Below are 16,975 nucleotides of genomic sequence, written 5' to 3'. Positions count from 1 at the left end.
GGAATCATATGCAGAAAACAACTTACAAGGAAAAGGCATCGTTTTATCAATTTATCCTTCAAATTCGTGATCGACGAACAAAGTTTTATACAAAATCCAGATCAATAAATGGGGAAAAATAACGAGGGCTACGGGAAGGAGACGCAAATACAAGCCGGTCCGTCCAGGCAACCATCTACAACCCTGCATTCTACTTTCCGAGCAAGCGACGACCACGTTGAGTTGCATCTCTAACACGGCCATTTATCACATCAACATCATCGTAGACACCGTCTATAGCTTTGTTATGCCTGCAATTATCATTAGAGTAACTAGTTACATATGGTTCTACGTTGCCTCAAAAAAGACCCGGGCTGGATGAGCAAATAAAGGTATAGAAAAAATATAAATATCGAGGCAACCCTGCATATCGGAAACATCATAACTTACCTCTCAATTTCAGACCCCATATCGACAGCCATATCCTTCAGCTCTCCCAACAGATCACTTAAATCGGACAATCCATCATCTTGCTTCGCCTTCTCAACCTGTTTAAGCCAAAAAAGTTAGACATCCAGAAGATTTGAGCAAGAACAAAGCATTTCATATGCCAAGCAGACAAAACCAGTTAATATCCTTTCTTGTTCTCTACAGTTACAATTATTAGTAACAAGTTAAAACAAATACAAACCTCAACTTTCTGAAGGGCGCTGGTTGGTCCATCAGGTAGTGTTCGGGGATTAGATCTTCCCTTGGGTGCTGGAGTCAGTCCCAACTTCTCCCTCTCCTCCTGGCTACCCCTTCTGACTGCGTGATCTGCATTTAACAATTTTTGGAATGAAATTTTACTATTTTCCAATGCAAACTGACGACATTATTACATTTTCCGGGGAAAACAAAGATGGAGCATGTAAGTCATGGACATAGAAAAAAATAAAGAAAATTAACCTCCTGTGATGACAGGGCCACTAATTGGGCGAGTCCTCTTTGGCTTCCACGTCTTAGAGAACATGCCCCCAAGACTTCCCAGAAGCTTTTCACCCTGAAATAAGCAAGTTAAATTGTTCAGTTTGCTGAACAAGATCTTCGTATATACCAAAAGAAACAGTAACAGAACGATAGGAGTTGTTGAAAGCCGACTGCAAATCTAAAAGAAGCATAATTCTTTAGTAAGAGAAGAGAATAGTGTAGGAAGCTATTGTACAAAGCAGTTATCATCATCAGTAGTCAGATCCATTATAAGCCAATGTATGTCGAGCAGCAAATCATCGTCAATAGTACACAAAAAGGAAAAACGTCTACACAAGATAAAATCAAACTCTATCCAGGAGGAGACCGGGGTTTGGAATGGGGAATTTCTGACAGAAATCAAGACCAAAAAACAAACAGAGATATTGTAAATACAGACGGACAATACATGCATGAACAAGGTCACTTGCAATAACAAGAATTTCATAGACAAAAACCATGAACTCCAACGGTACATTCTACGTCAAATAAGTAATTAACTATGCTAACTGCAAGTAGAAAGAATAAAACTATAAAGACATTATACTTTCAAGTCCTAACTTTCCATATGCACTTAGATTCTTGATGTATCAGGTATATATTTTTAACTGGATCAGATAAACCATACCCGACTAAGATCCTGATCTATGTCTGCAGCAACCATGTGGGTTCTAGTGATTTGTTCGCCTTGCTGATGCAACGTGACCAAAGTCTTGGTAGCATCCTCTCTTATTTCTTCAGCAATCTTCAAGCAGCCGTTGACTGCTTTTGTAGTCTCCTCAGCCTTGTACACTGCATAGTTCTCCAACTCTTCCACTGATTGATTCTGTACTCCTCCGGTGTCACGGAAATCATTCTTGTATTTGTTCCTCTCTGTCAAAGCAGTCTTGTATGCATAGGAAGCAGAGTTCTCTTGTCCTCGCTCATCATCAAATGGATTGGTGCTTGCATTCTGTCCAACTGGTGCATCCTCAAAAGGATTTGAGCCAGAGGAAGCAGGATGTACAGGATCGAGTGTGATATGTTTGGCAGTCTTCAAAGGAGACTTCTTTAAACCGAACATTTTCGATGGAAAAATGTCAACACTTTACTTGGGCCGCGTAGAAGATCGTAAACGAAATTGAAACAACGGTAATTCAGAATCTTTTCAGAGACCAACAGCAATCCTGGAAAAGCAAACAAGAACAATACGTGAGATGTTCGACATAAGCATCGGTGCTCAAACACAGAAGGATCAATTTTGAAGAAATACACTAGAACACCATCATTGAAAAAATTCACAGAGAAGAAAACACAAGTGAATAATTTGGACCAAATCAAGCCACACAAACTACTCAGAAAACAAACAGAAATTGAAAAGTCGAAAATTTAAAACGAGATCAAAGGACGAAATCAAACCTAAAACAATAGCATCTACAATATTTTATCACAAACCCAACAAACCCATTTGCTTAATTTGGTTGTTAAGACCAAACAAAGAAAAGAATCAAATTCCAGAATTTCTGGGTATCACAGAAAACTAAACAATTTGATTTGGTTAACTTGACCTTGTTCATTACTCAACAACCCCAACTACACAAGCAAAATAACCCAAAATTCCATTTTCCTTGAGTTTTCCTCCATTTTCTCAGCAACCAAACAAGAAAGTCACAAAACGCATGTAGATAATTTCAGAACTGGGGAATTTGAAATTAAAAATTGAGAAGTTGACCGTTGAATAACAACAGCAAACCTCTTGTGGAAAAAAGCAGAAGCAGAATCCAAGAAATCGATTCAAAGAGAAGGATTTGGGTACCTGAGAAATCGTAAACTGTCTCGCAGGAAAGACCAGATCTTTTTAGAGAGAGAGAGAGAGAGAGAGATTTAAAGAGTGGGAAAGAGGGAAGTTTCAAAGGTCAAGACTCGGCGAGACACGGAGTCGCAAGGAGGCAGAACGCCTCGGGTGCCCTTTTCATCCTTTTTTGTTTTTTTTATTTTGTACCGTCACGATTAAGTCATATCAACATTTTATAACGTGATTTAACCATCATCGAACAAAAAGGAAGGGATAGGAAGAACACTCAAATAGAAGGGCAGACAATCTGCCTCCGAGGCGCAAAGCGTAGTCTTTGAAGATGGAAATTGCAACGTTCTTTGCTTTTGTTTGTTTTCTGCGATTTAGTATTACGAGTTTAATTTTTAAATTTTATTATTAACAAATTAAAATTAATTTATTCCTCAATTTTTATTGTAAAATATATAAAAAAATTTCTTTAAACTTATGAATCAATTTGGACTTCTTCTTTGAGTATTTGTAATTAAATCTCCTTTGGCAAGTTGGTGTTCAATTATTTGGAAATAAATCCCCTTCGGCAAGTTGGTACTATCCTTTGCAATTATTACCAAAGTACCAAGTCAATGTCTTTTAAGTCATGTCCCTGTGTGTTTTATTGCGTCCACTCCTTTGTATTCAAGCCGAATTGTTTTTTCTGTAATTCAGAATGATTCAGAATAGGAAGGTATTATCCACTCGCCTCGTTTTAGATTCTAAACTCTTTTTAATTTTCAATTGTCTAATTAAATGAATTGAAGATCAATAGACAAAAATTAACATACAAAAGTAAAAAGAAGTGTAGATAGCACCACCCTTTATAATATTGCTTTAATATTAATGTAATTTTCATAACATGAGTCCATCTTTTTTAAGAAGTAACAACTAGTACCGCTAACGCGTACTCTGTAAGTTTTTCGACTATAACAAAATAACAAACAAAAAGATTACGCTTAATGTTATTAGTCCTCTAATTTAGTAGTATTTATGTCCATATATAAGTGGTAGGTCTCAAATTCAATTCTATTGACTGGTAAGTTCAATACCCGGTTATGACTAGTTCATCAAGTAGCTTAATACAAATTCACTTCGCCAAATCATTGTATAAAGAAAAACTCTTTAATCAAAAACAATAATTTCATTCATAGACTTATTAGTAATCTCATCTCTATTTAGAAAGATTGTACAAATGCAATGAAGAATGTGGTAAGAGTAACATTTTTGAAAGAGAAAATGACTTCTGCTTCCAATTTCCCAAGTTTCAGAAATTGTGGAAATGCCAACAACTTTTTTACTTTTTGGTCCCCGAAAAACCTACTAATTAATTATGAGAAAAGTCACCATCATTGTATCCCTTTCCCTTATCTCGTATGAGAAGGGCCGGCTCTTTGACAAAGAAATTTGATAAAGAAATATATCTATATATTTATATTTATATATATATATATATGTATATATAAAATATTATGAATCCAACACACAAATTGTGTGACTCAATAAAAAAAACCATCTGGCCTGTTTGGTTGCTAAGAAAATGCAAGGAAAAGAATCACATTCCAGAAAATACTCTCATCATGCATTCTGACTCGGTTCGGTTGGCTGGACCTTACTCTTTTCCTACCAAACCCCAAACAATACATGAATACATGCATACATAAGAGTCCAAAAGTCCATTTTCTCAGCAACCAAACAGTGGACATTTTATACACTTTCAAATCAATAGTTTATGAAGCAACTTCAACATCCACAAATTAAATTCTCAAGTACCAAGATTTTTGTACTTTATTCCCCACGGCTAACAAGGGTAAGTACAACAAGAGCGCTTCAGTGACCGCTGATCACAAACCGCCACTAAAAGCCGGCATACCACAGGTCCACAGCAGCCTGTTTCCTCGGAACTACATAATATCTTCGGTAAACGGAGAAAACAACCCCCCTCTAAATAAGTACTTGGATACATGGGAATCTCCCAATCCGAAAAAATTGGATGCAAGTACTGCGAGCATAACCATAAGAGTGAGGGCTGACACTAGAATAACCATGTAATCCGGGGAATACCACTACCTTCGAGCATCACCTTCAGTGCATCACTATGCTTCATCAAGCTGTCGGAGAGCAGCAATGGATTTGGTCCGTTCTTTTTGAATCTTGTCACAGAAACAAGATTATACATTTCAGATGTGCCCTCTCACGGGTAAATGAAGCATACATTACAAATCTAAGCATCAATACCTGTACTTCTAACTCAGCAATTCTTTGTAACGATGCTTGCTCGATGCAAGCACGGCGCTTACACTCTTCTTCAAGTAACCCTGTCATTTGGTATCTGAGCTCAGCCATTTCTTGAGCTAGATCCTCCGCTTCTTCTTTTGCCTTCAACTTTTCCTCTTTCAGTTCTTCCTAACAACCATAAGTAATGTAACACTTAAAAGATATAATTAATTTATATAACCTCAAAACTCGGAAAGGACAATACTGATTGAATTCACACTCGAAAGCTTGATTGTAGAGTTTATGGAACGGGTCAGAAAAGCTGTATCTGAGACTGTACATAGACTTTCTAATAAACACCGTAAAATCAATTGTTTTATGCCTCCCTGGGTATACATACCTTTAGTTGCTTCACAAGAACTTCGTACTCTTCTATCTGACGTGACATCTTCTCCACCTTCTTTATTAAAGCTGCATCTGGAGTGACTACCATTGCCAATTTGGAAAAGAGGGGGCCCAAGACTTCTCCATACGTGCTTTCGAAAAATCATCAAAATATTACTACATAAGTAGTTAACTACTAAGAAAAAGCTATTTTTAGATGAATTTGGAAAGATGAACTGGCTTATGGTGATAATAGTAGTTATTATACTAGTGTAAGTTAATCGGTAAAGAATGAAGTAACTGTAAATAGTAGCATACCTCATTTCCTCTGACAACGCAAGCTTTCCCTCTAGTTCACACAACAAGGACTCAGTATCGAGTTGATCTCTGTCCATTTCCAGCCATTTTTCAACTCTCTGACAGAATATCCTTGTATTTGTCTCCGATGTATCAAGCTTCTTCCTAAGTTCCTTATTTTCCATTTCAAAAGTTTCAGCAGTTTTCTTGGAATCCCAACATTGAACCTCAAGAGCTTGAATTAACTGACTCATCCTAGTATTTTCTCGAACAGTTTCTTCCTGTATTTTCTTAGCTTCAAAGCAGCTATGCTCCAAGGCCAATATATCAAGCTTCATACTCTCTATTTCACACTGAGACTCTAATGACATGGATGAAACTGACTCCTCCAGTTTCTCCATGCACAAATTTGAATTCCGTAACTCTATTTCTTTGTTTTCTAGTTCCTGTATTAAGTACAAGCGATCTGTATAGGACTTCTTAAGTTCAGTCCTTAACCCGTCAACCATCTTTTGTAAAGTTTCCATATCGGCTAATTTAAACTCAAGGCTATGTACATGCTCTTCAAGGAGGTTCACTTCAGTGTTCCTTACATTTAGTTGATCCTGCAGGTAATCTGTGATAAATGTTTTGATGGGTTAAATTCAAAATAATTACAACAGTTTGGTACTTTGATATATCTAGCACCAAAGATCATCGATTATAAACTGCAAATTACAAATTTTGAAATACAAAGCATCTTTCACAATGTCAACCATAGGAAATTGACGGTCTCAGGAAATGAATGTCAGAGTAGATGACTACCTATTTCTTGAGAGCAGTTCTTGAGTTCTTTCTCTAACATTTGAATTTGTTTCTTGTCTTCTGTGCAAGCTTCTGATAACGAATTCACATGCACTTCTAATCTCTGAACAAACCAAATTTGAAATCAGATACTCTACCAGAGAAAATAATTCATTAAAGCTTCAACGAAATCTTTTGCTTGAATTTTCCCATTTATTTAACATCTGTAGACAAGAACAAAACCACCCAAGCTCCCAGCCCACATTTTTCCGTATTTTGTTCTATTATTTTCTTGATTGATGTGCCACTGTGAGAAACATGCATCTGGTGTTAAAGAAAGGAACTTTAACTGCAAAACAAACTTAGCCACTCAAAAAATTATACGGCACCGATAAGCACTCTTGCACGAAGCAAAAGACCCACAGACCTCTAACCTAACTACACCCACATGCCTCACGTTCTCTTAACACAGAAACGGTGGATGAAAGCACTACAAACTTCATCACTGGGGGCAATTCAAACTTATCCATAATACAAACAAGTTATAAATTTGGCTGAGAAACCCTACAGGGAGTGCGTGAATGACATCCACAGTTGACAAATGCTGAATGTAAATAAAAACATGAACATTACCCTGATCAGCCCAAAGCTCTGGGATTGTGATTCTTTCAACATGTCTTTCTCTTTCTTTAGCTGCATAAACAAAATTTATCAACTTCCACAAACAGTAATATTGAACAAACCAAGACACCAACTAATACAATGAAATGGGAAAGTACTAGCAGAGTTGCAACGGTTACTGTCTCAAGCAGCTTGTGACGATATAATTCACAGTAAAACTTTTACTTACATAACTAATACATCCATAACCAATATATCTCATGCTAGACAATATCCAAAGCAAATATTATTTCTTATGTTCCAAATGATCCATCTTCGAAATTACACCAAAAAAAAGGGAGACAAAAACCGCACCTCTCTGCATCTTGTCCCAATTTGAAGGAGTTCCTCAACATCAAATGAGCTCTCACTATTCCTCTTGCTGCTGCTACTGCTGCTTGTGCTTGACATTTGTGCAATTACTAAAAAGCTATATAATTTGAGCTCCCTAGTAGCCCAAAATCTAAAATTCACAAGACCAACATCAACATCCATCATAAAAATTACCCACACCACAAAACTCGCTAAATGTTCCAATCCAATAAATTAGGCTGCATAATCATAATTATTTATTAAAATTTAAAAGAAAAAGCAGATTGCCATGGTCTAAATTCTAATAAATTATCTGAATATAAACAAAAGGTTAAATTCTTAGCAAAACAAAAATCAAAAAGTTAACTGAAAATTTCGCAAAAAAAAAAAATTTGGGATAGGCCCATTAGATATGAGAACTTTAAGGGGTATCTTAATCAAAACCCATCGAAATATCCGAACCTAGAGAGAGAGGGAGAGAGAGAGTAAAGTAAGAAGCTTTGCTACCTTTACCTGAGGTGAGTTGGAGGGGTTTTGGGTGAAACGAATCAGAATTTGAGCTTGGGAGTTTGGGAGAAGTTTGGGAAATTCGAAGAATACCGTTTTGTTTAAATGATGAAGTTTTGGGTTTCGCAAAAAGGCCAGCTCAGTTTCGGTATCAGTGGGTCCGGCGGAGGCGGAGTAGAGCTAGGTAGCTCACCTCAGCTGGCAAATGTTCTGGTCGGGTCAAGAAGAAAAGTTCAGGTCGGGTCAAGAAGAAAAAACAAAGCTCTATCAAATTCGAATTTATTCACTCCGAAAAATAAAAACATCGAGAAAAGCCAAGGTGATTTTATAAATAGTCTGTCAGCATCGTACTTTTGACGTGGTGTGATATAAGCGTAATAATTGACGTTAAACAGTGAGTTATTAAAGAATTCATGGAAAATTTTATTTTGAAAGAATCTTCTTAACATTTCTTAAATAGTTAATTTCATTTACTTTCAAATTGGCTAAATTAGTGCGTCCATCCTCTGAAATCAAGTTCGAGTCATTATGTAGATTAGTGCTAATCTCCATGATTTAATGCAAGGGTGCTTAACAAATTAACTTCCCGAAAACTCTGTCTTAGTCAAAAACACTTAGAACACCGTTTTGATTTCTGACTCAACTGTTCTTTGCACCTTACAATTTTTGCAAGTTATTGGCCAAGTGATGGTTGTCTTTTATGTAGTTTGATTTTTAATGTATTTTTACGACAATTAACAGTTGTTGAGGGACTACATTAATCATATATTAGTTTTAAGTTTTTTTGCGTGGCAATATTATGTGGAATTCAGAAGTGGTTGTTTCACTTTGCTCTGGTAGCTAAAACTGCTTTGTCAAGAAAGCAACACATAAATAATGATAATACAGAGAAAAGAGAGATTTTCGAGTGTGCTAAAACACAACCAGATATATCAAGTTTCATAACCGCTTGTATTATGATACTTAGTTTACAATGCCGTGTTTTCAGCACACTAAATATCTTTTTGATTTATGCTCCTAAGATAGAAAAAAGGTATTATTATGTACATTCATATCTTAGTTATTAGAATTTAAAAATAAAAAAAATAAAAAAAACAGTGATTTACGCACTCGTTTCATCTTTTTTACACACACTTGTTTATTTCTAATTTTTATATTGAGTAAATTAAGGGAAAATTAAAGGATAGAAATAATATAGTTGTGTCAAAGAAGAAAAATGTGTAAGAAAAATATATAATTGCCTATTAACCACCTTCCCAACCGCAGGTGCCAAAAGAAGACTCGGAGACAAAGAAAAAAAGGTCATATGTGGAGGAGCAACAGCTAGTGCGGTCAGAACATGTATCGTGTGCAATAGCCAGACAATTTTTAGTTCTCATCTTGCCAGTAAGAAGCATGCTGCTATGGTTAAGAAACAAGTAGAAGCCGAAGTAGCAATTAGAAATCCGAAACTTATTTCAAAGCAGAATTCTGAGTTTTAGGACGCAGTAATAGGCCTGTAGTTGCTACTTCAGCTTCTGCTTGCTTCTTAACCATAGCAACGTGCTTCTGACCGGCAAGATGAGAACTAAAAACTGTCTGGCTATTGCACACCACATTGCACACAGTACACGTTCTGACCGCACTAGCTGTTGCTCCTCCATATATGACCTTTTTCTTCTTTGTCTCCAAGTCTTCTTTTGGAACCTGTAGCTGGGAAGCCTTTAATGACTCTGCTCCTGGGTTTTTCGTTGGCCCAATTATCGCATTTGTTGCAGCTGCACTCCCATCATTCTTGGACTTTCCCAGTTGCTCCAAGTTCTTCTTATGTTTCTTTCCAATTAGGTGCGCAACGTAGGCATCGTTGCTGTTACAATTGATTTTGCAAACTTCACACCATGCAGATTGAACAAGCTTGACTTTATTTGGGTCTTTCTTCCATACTCCATTGAACTGAGATCCAACTGCAGCAATATATGGCCCGCCATCTAGAGCCATTAAGCTAGCCTACACAGTATATGGAAATAGTACTAGTAAGTATTATAAAAATTATATGAAGCATAGAAGTAGACTTCTACTGCAAATCTATCAAAATGCTTTAATTTCATATACCTAAAGACCCCTATAGTAGGTGCACGAAAACAAACCAAATGTTGCAAACGCGTTCCACCACTTAAAGATTTATCAGTTGCTAGAAGGGACGGGAGAATCTTAAAAGGAAAGCTATTTAAAAACTGTTTTATTCACCTGAGCCTTGTGCCTTTTTCCATATAGATGCTTATTATAAACTTCTTCGCTATTGCAAGTAATGTTGCATATGGTGCAAACCCTCACAGAATCAACTGTTGAACCGCCCCTCAAAATCTTACGCCTCTTTGTTTCCAATTCTGAACCAGCAGTCACACCGGGATTATGTTGCATTGCGACTTTCTTCTGGTGTTTCTTTCCCGCTATGTGTGTCTCATAAATTGGTTTGCTAGTACAATAGATATCACAGACATCACACCGCAGGGACTGGACAACCACAGTTGGTTGTGGAGTGTTCATGGTAGCAGTATTTTCCAAAGGTTGATTTGTCCAACTGCTATTCCACAAAGAATTCGAGGCCATTGCGTGCACAGACATACACTCATTCAAGGATTTGAAAGACTGCAAACCAGTGAAACCACCAACAACGACTTTCACAAATCGAAATCAAAACAATGCAAACAAATGGGAAAAGTTACAGGTCTAAATTCGACATAAAATTAGTACGAAAAAATCGAATTGAACTCTTAAGCGATGAAAGCTCAATACAAGTAGTGCCTTTCAGTAACAAGAAATCGAATCGAATCAAAATTTCCACATAATCCAACTCAAGGTAGAACCTTCAAATTCCATTCCAACTATGAACAAGACATTGAAACAAACAGATTACGATCAACAAATCCAAGTTCCTATCAAACACCTACGATTACAACTACATTACAACAAAATCAAGAAAATCCAAATTTAAAATGCACCAAAAACCCAAACTTGAATTGAAGAGAATAACTTACAGCTTCATATCGAACAGGTTCAGCTTGCTTGGCAACCCAGTTCTGCGGACGGATATTTGGGTCTTCACCAAAAGGCGTCTGACCTTGGAATCCGACACGGGTCCACGGGTACAAGCCCGAATAGTCATACGGGTCGGTGCCGGGTGGGTGACAGGCGGGATCCGCGGCGGCTACTGCCGAGGGAACCACCGGTTGAGGAAAAGACCAAATTGGGTTAGTGGGGTTGGATTCATAGGGAATTTGATAGGTAAAATTGTTGGAATATTGTGGAGGAATAAAGATTGAGGATTGTGAACCGGAAGGAAAGTTGGAATCCGGTGGGATTATCATTGCACAGGATGGTGGGTTTTTGCAGAGAGACTCAGAGAAATGGGAATTTTGGTGCGGGAAAGAGAGGGCTACATGACTGCTTATAGGTGGTTGGAATATTTTGGTTTTGGGCTATGTATCTGAGCTGGACTCGGGGTGTATTTGGGCTTGGGTTAAGGTTGACGAGGAATATTTTGGTGTTTTCTTATTTTATTTTTTATGCAAAACGTAATTGAGGTGGGAAAATCAAACCTAGAATCTCGGTTTAGTGGTTAACACTTTGAATCACTTCAACTATAAGCAATGGTGGATGCATAGTGGGACCAAGGTGGTCTCAGGACCATTTGGAGTCCAAAAAATATACATATGAATTCCAGGGCTCCTTTAAATGTTTGGTATGGGTCTTTTTTGTGTCCACCAAATGTTTGATGTAATGCGTACTAAGCATATCTAAACAGCATTCGCAGGTTGTGTTGAGAACAACCTGCGAATGTTTGGTATGGGATCTTTTTGTGCCCACCAAGTGTTTGATGTAATGCATGCTAAGCGTATATCAGCAGAATTCGTAGGTTGTGTTGAGAACACTAGACAAATTCTCTCAATAGAACTCGTTAGATTACTTCGGTATATGTTGATATCTGTTGACATGTGCCCAACATGGTTCGACTGACGACGAAAAGCCACCAAGTGTTCAAAGAAATGCCTCAGTGAATGAACTGAATTTTTTTTTGTATGTTGGGTGCACTATATCTATTAAAAAAACTTAGACCTTTATACTATGATCCCTCAATGTTCGAATCCTAGATTCACCACGACTATAAGCCCTTGCTTTGATTTGCCTATTTGTACTTTATTAATTTGCAAGTAAATTTTGAGGGACAATAATTTTCCAAATAAAATCTGAGTTTCAACAAGGAATTCAAATATGAAGTCTTAAGTGCAGGAGTAAATGCTCTTAATTACTTGAGTAACAATCATCGTAAGTTATGAATTCCATATTATTTTGAATTCATTAAAGGATAGTTGCACTGGTTATAATCATTATTATCTCTAGTTTGATTACCATGTGCCTCAACAGCTTAGTTTTGTTTAATTAATTTAAAATACAAATCTCGAAATTTAAACTAATCCAACGGTAACCAGTAAAAGGGTGAGCATTATCCTCATTTTGCAGGATGAACAAAAATGCACACGTTAAATTATGAAATAATCTCATAGGCCTGGCCCATACTTAAACCAACCTCCAAAAGATCTGGTTAACTTTGTATTAAAGTTGACTCAAATGTGATGACCAATATAAAAGGTAAATTATTTGCATGTCAATATTATAAAATACTGTATAAAAAAGGGAATTGTTATTGGCACTCCAAAAATTTTATTCTACTATCCAAACTTTCTATATTTGGAAAGAAAAATACACTTGTGAGGAGTATAAAATGAGATTTTTGGAGTGCCAATAACACTTCCCATAAAAAATATGAAATAAAGAAGGGTCCATGAAAAGTGAAAAAGTGAAATTTAGAAGTTCCGGTGGATGCTCTTACACTCATCGTATTAGTAGGCTTTCTCATATCCAAGCAAGAAAAGGGGATTGTTATTTGCACTAAAAAAAACTCTCATTTTGCACTCCAAACTTTATATAATTAGAAAGAAAAATACATTTGTGAGGAGCGTATAATGAGATTTTTAAAATGCTAATAATAGTTCCCCAAGAAATTTACCTTCTATATTTGTCACCACATTCGAGTCAACTTTAAAACAAAATCAACTGGGTCTTTTGGAGGTTGGTTTAAGCGTGGACCAGGCCTATGAGATTATTTCATAATTTAATGAGTGCAGTTTTGTTCACTGAGGGTCATTCTCACCCCCTTACTGATTACCGTTAGATTAATTTAAATTTCGAGATTTGTGTCTTAAATTAATTAAACCAAACTAATCTATTGAGGCACATGGAAATCAAACTAGAGATAATAATGTACTATTATACCCAGTTCAATTATCCTTTAATGAATTCAAAATAATGTGGAATTCATAACTTACAATGATTGTTACTCAAGTAATTAAGAGCATTTATTCCTACACTCAAGACTTCATATTTGAATTCCTTGTTGAAACTCATATTTTATTTGGAAAACTATTGTCCCTCAAAATTTACTTTCAAATTGTCTGAATTGGCAAACCAAAGCAAGGGCTTATAGTTGTGATAGATCTTGGATTCGAACATTGAGGGGTCCCAGTATAAAGGTGTAAGTTTTTTTTAATAGAAACAGAGAACCCAATGTACAAAAAAAATTTAGTTTATTCACTAAGGCATTTTGTCGAACACTTGGTGGCTTTTTGCTGTCAACCGAACCATGTTGGGCACATGTCAACAAATATTGACATATGCCGAAGTAACCTGATGAATTCTATCGAGAAAATTTGTTTAGTGTTCTCAACACAACCTGCGAATGCTGCCGAGATATGCTTAGTATGCATTACATCAAACACTTGATGAGCACAAAAAAGTCTCATATCAAACATTCAAAGGAGCCTCGGAATTCACATGTATATTTTTTGGATTCCAAGTGGTCCTGAGACCACCTTGGTTCCACTATGCATCTGCCACTGCTTATAGTTAAAGTGATTCAAAGTGTTTACCACTAAACCGAGATTCTAGGTTTGATTTTCCCACCTCAATTACACTTCGAATAAAAAATAAAATAAGAAAAAACCAAAATATTCATCGTCAACCTTAACCCAAGCCCAAATACACCCCGAGTCCAGCCCAGATACATAGCCCAAAACCAAAATCTCCCAACCACCTATAAGCAGTCCCTATGTATCCCTCTCTTTCCCGCACCAAAATTCCCATTTCTCTGAGTCTCTGCAAAAACCCACCACCCTGTGCAATGATAATCCCACCGGATTCCAACTTTCATTCCGGTTCACAATCCCCAATCTTTATTCCTCCACAATATTCCAACAATTTTACCTTTCAAATTCCCTATGAATCCAACCCCACTAGCCCAATTTGGTCTTTTCCTCAACCGGTGGTTCCCTCGGCAGTAGCCACCGCGGATCCAGCCTGTCACCCGCCCGTCACCGACCCGTATGAAAATTCGGGCTTGTACCCGTGGACCCGTGTCGGATTCCGAGGTCAGACGCCTTTTGGTGAATACCCAAATATCCGTCCGCAGAACTGGGTTGCCAAGCAAGCTGAACCTGTTCGATATGAAGCTGTAAGTTCTTCTCTTCAATTCAAGTTCGGGTTTTCTTGATTTTGTTGTAGTGTAGTTATAATCTTAGGTGTTTGATAGGAACTTGGATTTGTGATCGTAATCTGTTTGTGAAGGTTCTACCTTGAGTTTTGGTACATTTGGATTATGTGGAAATTTTGATTCGATTCGATTTCTTGTTACTGAAAGGCACTACTTGTATTGAGCTTTCATCGCTTGAGAGTTCAATTCGATTTTTTCGTACTAATTTTATGTCGAATTTAGACCTGTAAGTTTTCCCATTTGTTTGCATTGTTTTGATATCGATTTTTGAAAGTAGTTGTTGGTGGTTTCACTGGTTCGCAGTCTTTCAAATCTTTGAATGAGAGTATGTCTGTGCCTGCAACGGCCTCGAATTCTCCGTGGAATAGCAGTTGGACAAATCAACCTTTGGCAAATACTGCTACAATGAACACTCCACAACCAACTGTGGTTGTCCAGTCCCTGCGGTGTGATGTCTGTGATATCTATTGTACTAGCAAACCAATTTATGAGACACACATAGCGGGAAAGAAACACCAGAAGAAAGTCGCAATGCAACATAATCCCGGTGTGACTGCTGGTGCAGAATTGGAAACAAAGAGGCGTAACATTTTGAGGGGCGGTTCAACAGTTGATTCTGTGAGGGTTTGCACCATATGCAACGTTACTTGCAATAGCGAAGAAGTTTATAATAAGCATCTATATGGAAAAAGGCACAAGGCTCAGGTGAATAAAACAGTTTTTAAATAGCTTTCCTTTTAAGATTCTCCCATCCCTTGTAGCAACCGATAAATCTTTAGGTGATGGAATGCGTTTGCAACATTTGTTTGTTTTCGTGCACCTACTATAGGGGTCTTTAGGTATAAGAAATTAAAGCGTTTGGATAGATTTGCAGTAGAAGTCTACTCTTATGCATCATATAATATTTATATTTCTTACTGGTACTATTTCCATATACTGTGTAGGCTAGCTTAATGGCTCTAGTTGGCGGGCCATATATTGCTGCAGTTGGATCTCAGTTCAATGAAATATGGAAGAAAGACCCAAATAAAGTCAAGCTTGTTCAATCTGCATGGTGTGAAGTTTGCAAAATCAATTGTAACAGCAACGATGCCTATGTCACACACCTAGTTGGAAAGAAACATAAGAAGAACTTGGAGCAACTGGGAAAGTCCAAGAATGATGGGAGTGTCTCTACCTCCAATGCTCCATCAGCAACAAATGCCATAATTGGGCCAACGGAAAACCTAGGAGCTGAGTCATCAAAGGCTTTCCGGCCACAGATTCCAAAAGAAGACTTGGAGACAAAGAAGAAAAAGGTCATATCTGGAGGAGCAACAGCTAGTGCAGTCAGAACGTGTGCCGTGTGCAATGTGGTGTGCAATAGCCAGACAGTTTTTTGTTCTCATCTTGCCGGTCAGAAGCACGCTGCTATGGTTAAGAAACAAACAGAAGCTGAAGTAGCAACTAGAGGCCATTGCACACAGTGGCGAGATGATAACTAAAAACTGTCTGGCTATTGCAGACCACATTGCACACGGTACACGTTTTGACCGCACTAGCTGTTGCTCCGCCAGATATGACATTTTTCTTCTTTGTCTCCAATTCTTCTTTTGGAACTTGCGGCTGGGAAACTTTGATGACTCGGCTTCTGGGTTTTCCGTTGGCCCAATTATGGCATTTGTTGCAGCTGATGGAGCATTGTAGACTAAATATTATAATACAAGTGGTTGGATAATTGATTATAAGACATGATATATCTGGTCGTGTTTTGGCACACTCGATAATTTCTCTTTTCTGTATATTATCATTATTTATGTGTTATGCTTTCTTGACAAAGCACTACCAACTGCCAGCTACCAGAGCAAAGTGAAACAACCACTTCTGAATTCCACATAATATTGCCACACAAAAAAGCTTAAAACTAATATATGATTAGTGTAGTCCTTTCAACAATTGTTAATTGTCGTAAAAATACATGAAAAATCAAACTACATAAAAGAAAACCATCACTCGGCTGATAACTGGCAAAAATAGTATGGTGCAAACAACAGTTGAATCGGAAATCAAAACGGTGGTGTTCTAAGTGTTTTTCGGAAATCAAAACGGTGTTCGAAGTGTTTTTGACGAAGATGGAGATTTCGGGAAGTTAATTTTTGAAGCGCCGTTGCATTAAAAGCTGAACAGAATTTAGATGTTTAGCTCTAACAAAAAGGTAACCAAACCCTATGACTAGAAGCCAAAAACTGGTGTAGAATTTGATAAATTAGGGCAAAAATATTACGTGCTTTAGCAGCCTTGGCCACCTAAATCAAAACCCATTTGCCTGACGGCATCAAAGTTCGCGTGCTAAACTGACGTTATACATGCTTATATACACTTCTCGTTGCAGTGGTCCACATAAATTTAAAGATTTTTATTTATATAAAAAAGACGGATATGTGGTACTATTTTTTTAC

At 37.2% G+C, this 16,975-nt stretch overlaps 4 protein-coding genes across 6 annotated transcripts; 1 reads left to right on the top strand and 3 right to left on the bottom strand.

Moving 5' to 3' along the window:
• Nucleotides 1-22: 22 nt before the first annotated feature.
• LOC103930965 (SNAP25 homologous protein SNAP33) lies at nucleotides 23-2,944 on the bottom strand. The gene is made up of 6 exons (XM_009340370.3): nucleotides 2,783-2,944; nucleotides 1,616-2,153; nucleotides 928-1,021; nucleotides 671-795; nucleotides 430-527; nucleotides 23-290 (listed from the first exon to the last, which is right to left on the bottom strand). The coding sequence occupies exons 2-6, from the start codon at nucleotides 2,048-2,050 to the stop codon at nucleotides 191-193; spliced, it is 852 nt and encodes a 283-aa protein (XP_009338645.2). The 5' UTR covers nucleotides 2,051-2,153; nucleotides 2,783-2,944; the 3' UTR covers nucleotides 23-190.
• A 1,350-nt stretch (nucleotides 2,945-4,294) lies between these two features.
• LOC103930951 (putative WEB family protein At1g65010, chloroplastic) lies at nucleotides 4,295-8,250 on the bottom strand. 2 transcript variants are annotated; one of them, XM_009340355.3, is made up of 8 exons: nucleotides 7,952-8,250; nucleotides 7,448-7,595; nucleotides 7,106-7,165; nucleotides 6,494-6,596; nucleotides 5,711-6,305; nucleotides 5,409-5,544; nucleotides 5,030-5,197; nucleotides 4,295-4,944 (listed from the first exon to the last, which is right to left on the bottom strand). In XM_009340355.3, the coding sequence occupies exons 2-8, from the start codon at nucleotides 7,541-7,543 to the stop codon at nucleotides 4,888-4,890; spliced, it is 1,215 nt and encodes a 404-aa protein (XP_009338630.2). In that variant the 5' UTR covers nucleotides 7,544-7,595; nucleotides 7,952-8,250; the 3' UTR covers nucleotides 4,295-4,887. The 2 variants fall into 2 exon arrangements, with proteins under 2 accessions (XP_009338630.2, XP_009338636.2); XM_009340361.3 differs by having other exon boundaries at nucleotides 7,958-8,250.
• An 838-nt stretch (nucleotides 8,251-9,088) lies between these two features.
• LOC103930935 (zinc finger RNA-binding protein) lies at nucleotides 9,089-11,387 on the bottom strand. Its single transcript, XM_009340337.3, has 3 exons — nucleotides 10,969-11,387; nucleotides 10,178-10,579; nucleotides 9,089-9,937 (listed from the first exon to the last, which is right to left on the bottom strand). Exons 1-3 carry the CDS (start codon nucleotides 11,296-11,298, stop codon nucleotides 9,404-9,406), a joined length of 1,266 nt encoding a protein of 421 aa, XP_009338612.2. The 5' UTR covers nucleotides 11,299-11,387; the 3' UTR covers nucleotides 9,089-9,403.
• Nucleotides 11,388-14,107: 2,720 nt separating this feature from the next.
• Nucleotides 14,108-16,340, top strand: LOC103930943 (zinc finger protein 346-like). 2 transcript variants are annotated; one of them, XM_048587723.1, is made up of 4 exons: nucleotides 14,108-14,498; nucleotides 14,841-15,242; nucleotides 15,482-16,002; nucleotides 16,057-16,340. In XM_048587723.1, exons 1-4 carry the CDS (start codon nucleotides 14,169-14,171, stop codon nucleotides 16,067-16,069), a joined length of 1,266 nt encoding a protein of 421 aa, XP_048443680.1. In that variant the 5' UTR covers nucleotides 14,108-14,168; the 3' UTR covers nucleotides 16,070-16,340. The 2 variants fall into 2 exon arrangements, with proteins under 2 accessions (XP_048443680.1, XP_048443679.1); XM_048587722.1 differs by having other exon boundaries at nucleotides 15,482-16,340.
• Nucleotides 16,341-16,975: the final 635 nt, after the last annotated feature.

Source organism: the organism of the source record quoted next, unplaced genomic scaffold, assembly GCF_019419815.1.
Source record: "Pyrus x bretschneideri cultivar Hongxiangsu unplaced genomic scaffold, Pyrus_bretschneideri_v1 Contig27, whole genome shotgun sequence".
NCBI lineage: Eukaryota > Viridiplantae > Streptophyta > Magnoliopsida > Rosales > Rosaceae > Pyrus > Pyrus x bretschneideri.
This window is presented reverse-complemented; position numbering and strand designations above follow the sequence as displayed.

Excerpts from the sequence above, each read along its gene's own strand:
- LOC103930965 (XM_009340370.3), bottom strand. The coding sequence starts at position 2,050 with ATGTTCGGTTTAAAGAAGTCTCCTTTGAAGACTGCCAAACATATCACA. Across the intron at positions 1,022-1,615 it reads TAGATCAGGATCTTAGTCGG|GGTGAAAAGCTTCTGGGAAG; the intron begins GTATGGTTTATC and ends TGCTTATTTCAG. Across the intron at positions 796-927 it reads TGGCCCTGTCATCACAGGAG|ATCACGCAGTCAGAAGGGGT; the intron begins GTTAATTTTCTT and ends TGTTAAATGCAG.
- LOC103930951 (XM_009340355.3), bottom strand. The coding sequence starts at position 7,543 with ATGTCAAGCACAAGCAGCAGTAGCAGCAGCAAGAGGAATAGTGAGAGC. Across the intron at positions 5,198-5,408 it reads TTCTTGTGAAGCAACTAAAG|GAAGAACTGAAAGAGGAAAA; the intron begins GTATGTATACCC and ends TATGGTTGTTAG. Across the intron at positions 4,945-5,029 it reads TTGCTGAGTTAGAAGTACAG|ATTCAAAAAGAACGGACCAA; the intron begins GTATTGATGCTT and ends TTCTGTGACAAG.
- LOC103930935 (XM_009340337.3), bottom strand. The coding sequence starts at position 11,298 with ATGATAATCCCACCGGATTCCAACTTTCCTTCCGGTTCACAATCCTCA. Across the intron at positions 10,580-10,968 it reads AACCTGTTCGATATGAAGCT|TCTTTCAAATCCTTGAATGA; the intron begins GTAAGTTATTCT and ends ACTGGTTTGCAG. Across the intron at positions 9,938-10,177 it reads GAAAAAGGCACAAGGCTCAG|GCTAGCTTAATGGCTCTAGA; the intron begins GTGAATAAAACA and ends TATACTGTGTAG.
- LOC103930943 (XM_048587722.1), top strand. The coding sequence starts at position 14,169 with ATGATAATCCCACCGGATTCCAACTTTCATTCCGGTTCACAATCCCCA. Across the intron at positions 14,499-14,840 it reads AACCTGTTCGATATGAAGCT|TCTTTCAAATCTTTGAATGA; the intron begins GTAAGTTCTTCT and ends ACTGGTTCGCAG. Across the intron at positions 15,243-15,481 it reads GAAAAAGGCACAAGGCTCAG|GCTAGCTTAATGGCTCTAGT; the intron begins GTGAATAAAACA and ends TATACTGTGTAG.